General features: G+C 45.1%; 1 protein-coding gene across 1 annotated transcript; it reads left to right on the forward strand.

The window, feature by feature from the left end:
* The first annotated feature begins 1,271 nt into the window (after window positions 1-1,271).
* LOC120797909 (inhibin beta B chain-like) lies at window positions 1,272-11,884 on the forward strand. Its single transcript, XM_040141681.1, has 2 exons — window positions 1,272-2,405; window positions 7,818-11,884. Exons 1-2 carry the CDS (start codon window positions 1,949-1,951, stop codon window positions 8,591-8,593), a joined length of 1,233 nt encoding a protein of 410 aa, XP_039997615.1. The 5' UTR covers window positions 1,272-1,948; the 3' UTR covers window positions 8,594-11,884.
* Window positions 11,885-12,207: the final 323 nt, after the last annotated feature.

Here is a 12,207-nt window from a genome sequence, read left to right on the forward strand (position 1 = left end):
CTGCTGCTGGATGTCTCGGGCTGTGAGGAGCTGATTTGGTTTGGAGGTTTTTACTAACAAATGCCGTCGTCCGGGTCGCTCGTCAGTCCAGGCTGTTGCGGACTGTGTTGAATTTGACTAGTAAGGCTCGGGTTGTTTCCATACCCGCATGTCTATTTGGGGGGGGGGCACACGGCCGGCAGCACGCAGGCACCGGGGCGCACCGACGCCTGTGTTTAGGAACGACGTGTTCAGCGCGACGTTCTGCTGTCCGCATACTTTGGGCCACGTCTGGACACACAAATACAAACGTTTCGTCCGCGTCGCAACAGCCCGTGTGAGCTCGGCGCGACCCCAGAGAGAAGCCACCGCGGCTGCGCTTGTGTCAGAGAGGCCCCGTGTAAAACACAAGAGCCCGGGAACAGAACACATCCCACGAGGCGAGAATGAAAGGGGTCGGGACCAGCCTTAGAGCCTCCGGTAAACTGTTGGGAAACCGTAGGGTATGAATGAAACTTCCCCGATTTACACGGTCTAAGAATGATGCCCTCCACTCGGGCACTTCTGTTCTCTGCCCCTCTACGTTCGATTCGTCCTGCCCACAGTTTCGCACGTGAATATTTTACGAACAAAACGCACGACAGCTCGATACGGATCCGAGATTCCGGAGTCAATGCAGTGAAGTTGGCTCCATCTGGAGCGGCCTCAGCAACAGTAGCGAAGTAATATTTACATAGATGTAACTCTGACGGGTGTCATCGTGCTGCACAATGAGGTTTTTAACTTTTAACACTAGAAGGACTTTTTCCTGAGGAGACGCCTGTAGTTTTACTTGAGCCAGATTCTCAGGGCGCTGCTCGGACTGGATCTGGGTACGGTCCTACCGGCTGATACAGGATCTGAATACTTCTTCCACTGCTGACAACCACTAAGATCTTTGAATAGTTCTGTCTCTGACTGCAGAACAGTCTCCTTCAGTGGTACTCTGAAGAAACTGCAGGTTTAACTCACTGGTCATAAAAGCATTTATTACTTTTTCCAAGTCTGCTCCTATAAAGTCACCGCAGGAATATTATCTGGGATTAAAGTGGAATATTAATCCCTTTAGGAATAATTCAGTGATTTCTCCTTGGGGACCATTAATAACACGCCCCCTCCCTCCCTCCCTCCCTCCTCCTCTCTCTCCCTCCTCCTCTCTCTCCCTCTCCTCATTGGCCGCGCCCACCTGATTCTGGACCCCCCCCCCCGTATATAAAAAAGTTTTCGGTGTGTGGCGGCTCCCGAGCCTCAGACGCCAGAATGGAAACGCTCCTCGGTGCGCTCACTGGCACACCTCCCTCTCCTCCTCCTCCTCCTCATCTTCTTCTTCTTCTTAATTGCGCATCTGCACTCCGGCTACGCCACAGTGGGAGTCACGACCAAGAACGTTTGAACTATATTTAGAGAATAAAAAAAGTGAGGATGATGATGATGATGATGATGATGGTGATGGTGATGATGATGATGATGATGATGATGAGCCCTCTGTGTCTGTGGACCAAGAAAATGATGGATTGAACTTTAAAAATGTTCAAGGAGGATTTGGATTCAGTTCTTCTCGGCTTGTGGAATATGATGCAGGGAGGTTTTCAGCGGGGCCGATGCTGATTAATGAAACCATGACACATGTTCTGCTTCTGACAGAGGTGATGCTTTGCGTGTGAAGCTGCTCCAAACTCCAACGCTCAGAGCCCCCAAAAACAGGAATCAAGAGGACTCCGCTTCCCGTTTTTGACAGGCTGTTGACAATGACCAAAGACATCCATACAATGATGAAATAAAAAAGATTTCTCACGCACACATCTCCGGCCGATTGGAAATAAATTGCACCGACTGCCATCCAAGTGCGTCAGACCTGAGCGGACCGCCGTTACGCATGGAGACAGCTCGGGACTGAGAGGATTTTCTTTACCTGTTCACACTTCATTTTATGATTTTAACTCTGACAAAAGAGGAAAAAAAAGTTGTTCTACTCCTCCTCAAACAGAAAATGAGTAGCTGTCTTTTCCGACTGGCACTCCTCGTGGCTTGCGTCCTCTCCATCCGCTGCACCGCTGCGCCCGGGACCGAGGCGGAGGCGCACACGGCGCCCAGGGATACCTGCGCGTCCTGCGGCATCGCTCAGCCGGAGGACCCCGAGTCGGGCCGGCTGAACGTGGACTTCCTAGAGGCGGTAAAGAGGCACATCCTGAGCAGGCTACAGATGCGGGAGAGGCCCAACATCACGCACCCGGTCCCGAAGGCGGCCATGGTGACGGCGCTGCGGAAGCTCCACGCCGGGAAGCTGCGGGAGGACGGGAGGGTGGAGATCCCCAACCTGGACGGGCACCCGATGAGCAACGAGGTGCTGGAGGAGAGCTCGGAGATCATCAGCTTTGCGGAGAAAGGTGCGTGATGGAGACGAGCTGCACATTTTCAGGCTTGAATCTGAGTTTTTCTGAGAAGGAGCCACAAAAAATGAGAAAGTTCCACCTGATTTCAATGCAATTTTACACTTTTCACTAATTTTCCCAAAACAAACCCCAGTGAGACAGATCAGTGTGAACTTTTTCCAACAAGATGCAAAAAAAACCAAAAACACTCAGATTTTCATTTAGACAAATTTGAAATTCTTGTGGATAGCATCATGTTGGCAGAGTTCTGCTGCGGCTGTACAAAGAATACGAGGTGAAACATGCTTTGTCTCTGCAACAAGCCAACGCATCCTGCAGGGACAGAAGAGCTGAGAGGATCTGACATAGAGAGAAAAAAATCCCTCCATTCAGTTAGTTTTTGAAGAGTGAGAAACACAGCTGAGGCTGAAGATCATGTCACAGGTGCTGCTTTTAATCCGAAACCTCAAATCTCACCCCCCCAAAAAAAAGAAAACATCCTCTTATCATCCACTGAAACACACAGCATCCGGACTGAAGAATGGCTTCAGCCTCTCGGTGCAAAACTTCAATTCAGCATGACTTTGGTTTGACTGAATTCTAACAACAAGCTGTGAGTTTCTAGAGTTTGAAGTGGCTTCACGAGACTCGGCAGAGGGTTTAACACACACACATTTACAGCACATTCGTCTTCATTAAACTCAGTATGTGAGATATTTGATACATGTCGTTGGTGAATCAGGGACACGCGCTGAACACCGGCCAACTCTGCTGCGCTGTGCGTGTGTGTGTCTTTGTATACTGACTGAATGAGAAACAGCCCGGAGAACATGCTGATGTTGAACAGATGTTGATGCAAAAGGCCTGAAAACCCGCAAAAATAAAAGCAGAGACCATCTGTAGGTGCTACCTGCCTTGTTTTGTGAAGCTGAAAGCTTATTATCTTTCCGTTAACGGTTTCTGAAGAGGTTCTAACACTATCTTTTTTTAACTCCGTCTTCTTTTGCACGTTGTCTATTAAACCTACTGTGGGTGTTCATCATATTTTGGCTGTTCCCACCGTAAACACCTCTGTTGGCCCCCTAAAGTCGGGCACATGCCTCATGTAACAAGTGCTGATTTTGTCTAAATTAAAGTCTGTCGCTTTCTGCAGTGATAAGACGTTAAGACATACGTTAAAAGTTGTGGTTTTGCAGGTCTTTATGTCTGTCAACAAAGAAAAAGGATGTTATCATCTAAAAGGTGGATCAAAAAAATGTCAAATTTTGATTGCAGTGTGGTGAATTGAGAGCTTATGCACAACCTAATTAGATTTTGGGGTTTCGTTCTTTAGAGGTTGGACTTTTACGCATGAACTACTCTGCTGCATTCATGTGCTCGCGGAACGTTTGGACATCTGGGACTTCTGGCTTCCACCCCAGTGTTGTGTTCACTTTCCTAGAAAACCCATCCTCACACAAACATAAGCTCCGGTGGCTTTGCTCTGTGTCGGCGGAGGTTTGCTCCCTGCTGAGAGCCTTTTAGTTTCCGATGTTTCTCTCTGTGGCCGCTGTGTTGCAGACCTTCCACCTTGGCGCCGTCAGTTGGCTGCGTTACCGGCACTGAGCAGCTGCCAATGGGGGACATGGAGCGACAACAAGGCTCAGAGGAACGATTTAACTCAGGGGCGGTTGAAAGGAGCAGGGCTGAAAATGATCAACGACGCCACCTGCTTCGCCCACGTGTGTCCGTCCGCTCGCCTCTGAAAGCGACCGAACTCTACGGAAACATCTGCTTTCCACATCAACAACTCGCTGCATCGCGTCGGCACTCGGGACTGTTATTCTGAACCTGTGTGTGTTCATTATGTCATACGTATCAGAGTCGTTTATCCCTGTTTATGTTGTAGTATTTGAGCTTTTCTGTGTCTGTCATTGTCTTTGTGTGTGTGATTGATGTTTTCTCAACCGTGTGTGTTTCCACGAGTGTCTGCGTCGGCATTTACATGCATCTATATCCAGGATTTTGTGTGTTTCTGTGTGTGTGTGACATGACAGGGTTGTGTTGAATCAGTCCCCTCAGTATAAGGTCAGAGCTTTTGTGTTGGCCGTCGTGCAGCCTGAATGCAGATTGACGGGCTGAACCCTGCAGCCAGGCAGCCCATTAGAATTCACTGTGTGTTTGTGTGTGTGTGTGTGTGTGTGTGTGTGTGTGTGTGTGTGTGTGTGTGTGTGTGTGTGTGAGAGAGAGCTAACTACAGGCCCTATATGAAAAAACACCGTGGCTCGAGTGCATGGTGTTGGTTTGTTAGTTTACTGCGAAAACGTTTTAGGTGTCACAGTTTGGAATCAAAGGCCGACTTTTCATAAATGCAATTTCTTTGCAACGTTCGGGAAAATCGGAAAAAATCAAGAACTGGATTTGTGTCAATGTCTCTAGTTAGATTGTGTTTGTGAGCCGACTGCTGTTGTTGTTTTCAGGACTTCCATACATGGAAATTTTCTGACAGCTATACCAGAAGCAGCCATGTGTATGTTTTTAACAGTGGGATGTAAACTCCCACTGTTAAAAACCTTTGTAAAAACAAAAGGTCACGACCTCAGGGTCCTCAAAGGTAACTACGGCCCTGGTTGTGACGAAACTTTGTCTTCTAGCTTTTTTTCCAATGGTGTTGAAATGCAGAAAAAAAAAGAAAATCATTCACTAATTTTAAAAAAGAGAAGGAGCTGGAGTGTTTGGCCATTGGAATGCCAAGGATATCATGTTCTTAACTTCCCCCCAATTGCATTGTGGTAGCAGTGGCCTAAAAACCAGAAGAATCAGCATTTTTGTAGCCACAGATTTCCAGTGAAGATTCATGCAAACCAACAAGGTTTGTTCTATGACATAAAATAGAAGAAGGCAGAGAGGTTTCAAAATGAGGTGGTTGTTGGCAAAAGCTGTATGGCCTTAAAGCTTATTTTAGCCTAAATTTAGTCATTTACTTCATTATTAGAAATGAATTCTGGGAAGCTATGGCCATGTTGCACAGTCGCGGTATTTCTGCAGCACAGTGTGGTTTATTTATCCGTCTGTTATTTTGTTGAGAGAAGTCGAGTATTTAAATATTTGCCTAATGTAATGTCGAGCCTTTTAGAACACCTGTTGTCTTTCTTTTGCAATGCACAATGATCACTTTATTTTAGTGGACACTTACTGACTACTTAGTAGAAATTACAAAATGGTTTTTGTTTAGCAGCTGGATGTTATCAGACTGTCCTTGGTCGTCTCCCTGCTCCTTGTCTCCACCTCATTTTGTCTTTGAGTTTATCTTGTCCTGGAGTTCATGTGAAGAATCAACCATCTCCTCATTACCATCTCAGACAATGCAGCTGGTCGTCTGTGACAAATGAATTCCCTCTCAAACCGTCACTTAAGTATCCTCCTCGATCTCATTGTAAGGCGGCCACTCCCCAACAGCGGCAAACACATTCAGGGGTCTTAAAAAGACTCCTCCTGCGACAGAGCATTTGTTTATATCTACATTACAGGCGTTTTAGCTGTAGCTTTGATCTCTGCGGTTTAGAGTAAGTGAGCAAGTCAAGGTTTTAGCAGTTTGATAGAACATGTGGTGACAGATACATACCACCCATGAAATCTGCACCTGCAGCTCAGCTTAACCTTTGTTTGCCTTTCGTAGGCACTGTATCGTTCTTGATTTTTATGCTGCCTGGATGACAGCAGTGCTCTAATGTGCAGACCCATTGTGTAGCAGTGTGTGATCTAACGTTCGCGCTGCTGAGTAATGAAGATTACCCCGTCTCGTGATTGATGAGGTAACGCATGCGGTGGCTCGCTAAAAAAGGCAACAAAGTCTGCTCCCCCTGGAAGTTGGAATAATCTCTGACATTTTCATATTGTCTTTATGTGCACTGACGCAACCTGCTTCACGAAAGCTTTTACAACGTCTGCTTGGTCTTGTCCTGGTAAGAACCCTCCGGTGCACCGGGTGCGTTCTGATTCGCAACTGTTCAACCATGAAATCTCAAGTTCATCCACTGGACTCTCTGTCCTCTTACGCTCTGATTTCTCCCTAACTGTCAATATCAATTTCTCCCGGCCGGCTTCGCTCGGAGTTCAGGAGGTTCAGCCCTGATGAAAGGCTCTAATCTTATTCACCTGACGGCCGTCAATCATCTTCTCCGCGTGTTCTTCGGTCCCTGTAGCTCCGGTGCTGCATGGTTTAAAAAGCAGGACGTGATGTTGACGGTGAGATGTGTGGTCCTCCAAAGGAACATTTAAAATTAAATTTCTGGTTTGATGAACGCTGTGTAAGCATCTCATGATAAAGTACCGTAAAATGTAAAACACAGTAGATTAAGGAGACCACTGCTTCAACTCCACAGTGTGGAGAGTCCTGTTTCATTCCGCCATCAATTACCCAGGAGTACTCTCAGGATATTTACATGTCTCCGCTCAAGATCAAAACTTTATCCATCCTTAATGGGAGCACTGGCTTGCAGGAAAGCACACAGTGAAACCCACAAGAGCAGTAAGTGAGGACATAAAATGCAAATACATATGGAGCAGTCCGGATAAAAACAATCTTGTCTTTTTGCTTTAGTTCAAGCACTTTTAACATTCATTAGTTGCGGAAAAGTTTCAAGGGAAACAGGAGTGGGGTAATCTGTATAAACGTATCTCTGACTTTATTATGGAAACACTGAAAGATGTTGAATGAATTTCAAATTGTTATTTTTGTTGCTAAGGGGTTTGAACCCCTCAGCTGCCCTGCTTCCAAACCTTTCATTCGTTCCACACATGAACTGATGGTTAGCAAATAAAAAGCCTCTGACCATTTGCAGTCTGTTGCAGAAGCAGCCGCGGCTTCTGAGAACCGGCTAATGTCATGTAAATGATTTTTCTTGCGTCTTCATTCTTCCAGTTTGTTGCTGCATTTCCTGCGCTGCCTGGCCCTGCAACATGCTCTCAGGCCTCATTGTGAAGACAGTTAGGCTCCATAAGATCTCATTTTCAGGCAGCATTCAACGCTAAGCCTTTGAACCTTTGTGCACCGCTCTCTTAACACCCCCTCCCCCCTTCTTCTCATATCTGGGCCGACTTGGAGGCCAAGTGGCCCTGCGCCCAACGCCCTCCTGTCACAGTCCACAGGATCTGTGCCACCCCGAACTGAGGGGAGGCCAGGGGCGGTGTCCTCACTTTAAGCTGTTCCCAAAATTCACCCCCTCCTCCAGTGCTCAGTCCCCTTTGGTTTCCAAAATTATGCAAATGAGGAAGCGCTGATATAATTGTCTATCTTGATTTCAGTCTTTGGTGACGTCTTCCAAATTACAGTGCTCTCAAAAGCCATTAAGAATACGTGGTAGAGATTTTTTTTTTTTTTTAAACAGACTTTTGAATAGTAACTTTATCATTAATCAGTCCCTCTGCTGTGTTTTTGTTCCTCAGATGACATGGTGACATCTAAGTCCAGCCTGTTCTTCCTGATCTCCAGTGAGGGGAACCAGAACCTGTACGTGACGCAGGCCACCCTCTGGCTCTACTTCAAGCTGCTCCCATCTCCTGCTGAGGTGCGTCCAAGGCGGAAGGTGACGGTGAAGGTGTACTACCAGGAGCCTGGCCTTGGCAGCAAGTGGAATCTGGTGGAGAAACGGGTGGAGCTGAAGCGCAGCGGCTGGCACACCTTCGTGCTGACTGATGCTGTCCGGTTGGTGTTCGAGAAGGGCGACCGGCGGCAGAACCTGGACGTGCGCTGCGAAGGCTGTGAGGCGGACAGCGTCATACCCATCCTGCTCAACCACAATGACGAGTCCCACCGGCCCTTCCTGGTGGTGCAAGCGCGGCAAGCTGACAACAAACACCGCATCCGTAAGAGGGGGCTGGAGTGCGATGACAACAGCAACTTGTGCTGCCGCCGGCAATTCTACATAGACTTCCGGCTCATCGGCTGGAACGACTGGATCATTGCGCCGTCAGGCTACTTTGGGAACTACTGCGAGGGGAACTGTCCGGCCTACATGGCAGGCGTCCCTGGTTCGGCCTCATCCTTTCACACAGCTGTGGTGAACCAGTACCGCATGCGGGGGATGAGTCCGGGCTCCATGAACTCCTGCTGCATTCCCACCAAGCTCAGCACCATGTCCATGCTCTACTTTGACAACGAGTACAACATTGTCAAGCGGGACGTTCCCAACATGATAGTGGAGGAGTGTGGCTGTGCTTGAGTATCTTTTATTCGTGTTTATTTAAGGTGGAACTGAAGAACTTAACTGTAAACAGATTCACAATATTACAACAAAAATTGAATATAAAAACAGAATATTTATGGACGATGGAAAAATCATGTGCACACACAACCTCATCCACACATATCTAAACACCCTCATGTATGCCTGCACAAAACTTGTATATATATTTATGTTTGTTTACATATTTTGTTATATTCTCTGATGGAAGACTGTTTCTGTCTAGAAATGATTCAGTCTCCTTCAAAGGGACGTGAAGAGTTCGCTTCCAAGTCTTTAAGTCTTAAGTCTTTAAGTCTTTAAGTATCGACTTTGGAAAACAATCAATATCTGAAGTTCTTCATTAAATCTCTCTAGGATAGTGAGGATCTGGTTTGATAAAGTGTTCAAGACTCACATTACTTACTAGCCTTTACAAAGCAGCATCATTTGATGTAATTTTCTGCTATCAGTCACGTTGTTAGAGTGCGTGTCACTTGTCTAGAAGTGGGCATCTTGTTTTGGAACGACACTCTTCATGTGTAGAAAATAAATCAAACCTTGAACGTGAAAAAAAACCGTCTCCGGAGGAGGTGTAGGGAGCCTTACATGAGTCACAAAGAAAGTCGGGGTGATTCAACTATGCCTCCTTCAAAAACAGTGTGTGCAACACATGGGACAAGCACCGACAATGTCTTCACACCAGTCAAGCTTCACCAACGTACAGCACTTCTGGCCACATTTTCACTCTGTCTTAGACACACTTTGTTCCACGACAAAACTGGCTTCAAGCAGGTACGAACGTTTGGATGCATTCCAAAATGGATGGAAATAGATAAACATAATCTGTAGAGACTTGCAACAAGGATTCTGTTACACCGACACCGTCACCAAACCACAAATTAATCCTCCAGACCGGCAACTAAAGGTGGACTTGCCAACGTGAAGTGTCACACCTGAAATTCAGAGAAATTAAAACTGTTTGGAGGGTGTGTCTCTGAACGTCATTCACATCCTTTCACATCTGTGGATTATTCTCTTTCCATTATCTTCATTGTTGAGGGAAAACTGAAAGTTTGAAAGCTGCCCACCACAAGATAGAAGTGAGGAGGTTGATTTGGGGTTTGGGGGAACAGTCTACCAAAATTTTACACCTATAGCAATCTTTACGTGTAAGTTATATAGTCAGCTAACAACACAAACCATTTCCCGCTCTGCCCAGTCCAGTTCGTGTCCAATCTCAAAGGGACTACTAAATGTGACATACCATCCACGGTTTCAGTCATTTCTACAAAGCAGATTTACTTGTCCCACAGCGGACCAAACTTCCACCCTTCCTCCCTGGTCTTGGTATAATTAAAGTTAAAAAGAATCGTCTTTTTTTCCATTGACTATGCCACCTTTCACTCACAGTACGGTTTGAACAAAATCTCTTTTATAGTGTGTGACCAGCACATGAAGCCGGTGGAATGAATATCAGCAATGACCTTACACGTATCCGTCTTTGTTAACATTTGGATATTGCAAACCGTACCTTCCTTCAGCTTCCGTCAGCTTCTCCTTGAAGGGGAAGGGTTCGATTCCTTAGAGTTGATCAAATCAAAAAATATTTAACGCATTTCTCATTTCAGTCAGTGAAAGTGAAAAGTTGCCATATTGCTCAGTTTAGTGATGGTGCAGCTCCGCACTTCCCGACGCACACTTTGATAGCACTTGCAGATTGAAATGCCTTTAATGAGCCCTATGTGGCGCACCACTGCCCACAGTCCTTCTAAAAGAAATAAGTGCCGCATGAGCTATGCAATGTATAGTATTTACCCATTTAGCAGACAAGCTGAACTTAAGCTCTAGTGACAAACTATCACCAATACTTGAAGTATAAGTGTGGCAAGCAGGGACAGGTTGGGCTTCAGCTGGGAGGCGGGAGGAGGCAGACAGTTTCCCAAAAAAAATGCTGATGGAATGGTGAAGTCTTGTGCTGATAAAAATACATTTATTTGACTTGATCTTGCTCCACTCATAAATAAATACAAATTTGAAAAACCCAGTATGTCAACAAGTCCAACCACAAGTGATGACATTTCTGAAATTCTCTCGTTTTTGGCTGGTGGCTAAATTACATTTATATACTACCAAATGGCTTTGACAAATACGTTCTGGAGGAAAAACATAATTGTCGCTGTTTTTTCCTTTGTTGGACTGGACAGAGTTCGTAGGGAGGTTGTTGGGGTGGACGGTGGGCGACAAAGCAGGACATTGAGAAGGTTTCCGTGTTGCGTGTGGTCAGGTTTACTCCACAAAAACTGGCTAGATGGAAGGGTTTTTACATAATTTTTGAAATATTAAAAACAGCAGTCAGTCTAGGATGTACTTCTCTTTATTCTGTCAAAGTTTTGCTTCCATTATGTCATCATTAAATGTGACGTGTGAAATATAAAAAGAAGCTAACTGGGGGTTAAATTTGACCCAAATGTGATGCATGAATAGTGATTTTAGAGTTTAAATGAATGTGTCCCGGTGGAGTTCCCGTCATGGCACCGTAACACACTTTGAGACACAGTTTCGGGCCAGAGTCACTTTGACATCACTTTGAGATTTTCAGGTTAAACGTTTCAGCGACCTGTTATTTCACTAGTCTGTTATATTCTGGTCTCATTCATAGGCTTCACCACTACCACGTATACATTTAAGAGAAATACCTGACGTCCAGATACTGTTTATTATCTCGCCTTTTCCCGCCTCCTGTCCGACGTTCGACCTCGACCTTGCTTGCCACTGTAACCTTTCGCTTATTCTTCAAAGCGAATGGTTGTTAGAATATTTGCACTGAGGACTTGCGTGACTAGTAATAAGAAAAATAAAATAAACAGAAACTGCCATTGAATAAAAAAAGTTATTTTTATAGAAGCAAAATTGAGCTCTGTTCAAATGTATTATACCTAATCATGGAACCAAAGAGGCCAAGAGGTTTAGCTATTGAAAGATGGCAATGCCGTCATGTTTTTGTTGTTGTAAATTACTTTGTGACAGTTAAAAGAGGCCTAAACACTGTATCAGGGTATAATATCAGTCCATAATCAGCTTAATCTCTTTTCTATTTTGTACCTAGACATGGAATATTTCATATTTTTTCATCAAATTACTTAAATATTCCTAGTTTTCTTTCTTCTTTTTGTTAGCGCTTGTTCCAGAATCATTTAGAGTAAAGCACACGCCATCTGATCCCTGTACAGTCGATGTAACATATGAATATGCTTTTGAAATATTTTGTTCTTTGTTATTGTTGAAAAATAAATTTCTTATTACCAAATGTATGGATTTGTTGTTGTGTCAAGGGACTTGAGAGCAGTTCCTGGAGTCGAAAATCAAACCCCAATGCAAGAACACTTCCTAGACTTACTGCTTGCATCAGTGGGTCGAACGTGGCAGTGACACTGCTCAGGTTGGTGGTTCTGATCCCAAAATAAGTCCATGGCAGAAAAAGCAAGACACTGATGCTGTGATCACATCCGGAAAAAAAAAATACCAAAACAAAACAACAACAAAAAAAAAAAAAAACAGGAATCCGATCAGATCTCGTTGCTACAACAAAGTATAGAGGTTTGTTTTTTACC

The sequence above is a fragment of the Xiphias gladius genome, chromosome 13, assembly GCF_016859285.1.
Source record: "Xiphias gladius isolate SHS-SW01 ecotype Sanya breed wild chromosome 13, ASM1685928v1, whole genome shotgun sequence".
NCBI lineage: Eukaryota > Metazoa > Chordata > Actinopteri > Istiophoriformes > Xiphiidae > Xiphias > Xiphias gladius.

What these genes read in the sequence shown, in the direction of transcription:
- LOC120797909 (XM_040141681.1), top strand. Translation starts at nt 1,949, where the DNA reads ATGATTTTAACTCTGACAAAAGAGGAAAAAAAAGTTGTTCTACTCCTC. An exon ending in CATCAGCTTTGCGGAGAAAG is followed by an intron (nt 2,406 to 7,817) that starts GTGCGTGATGGA and finishes TTTGTTCCTCAG; the next exon opens with ATGACATGGTGACATCTAAG.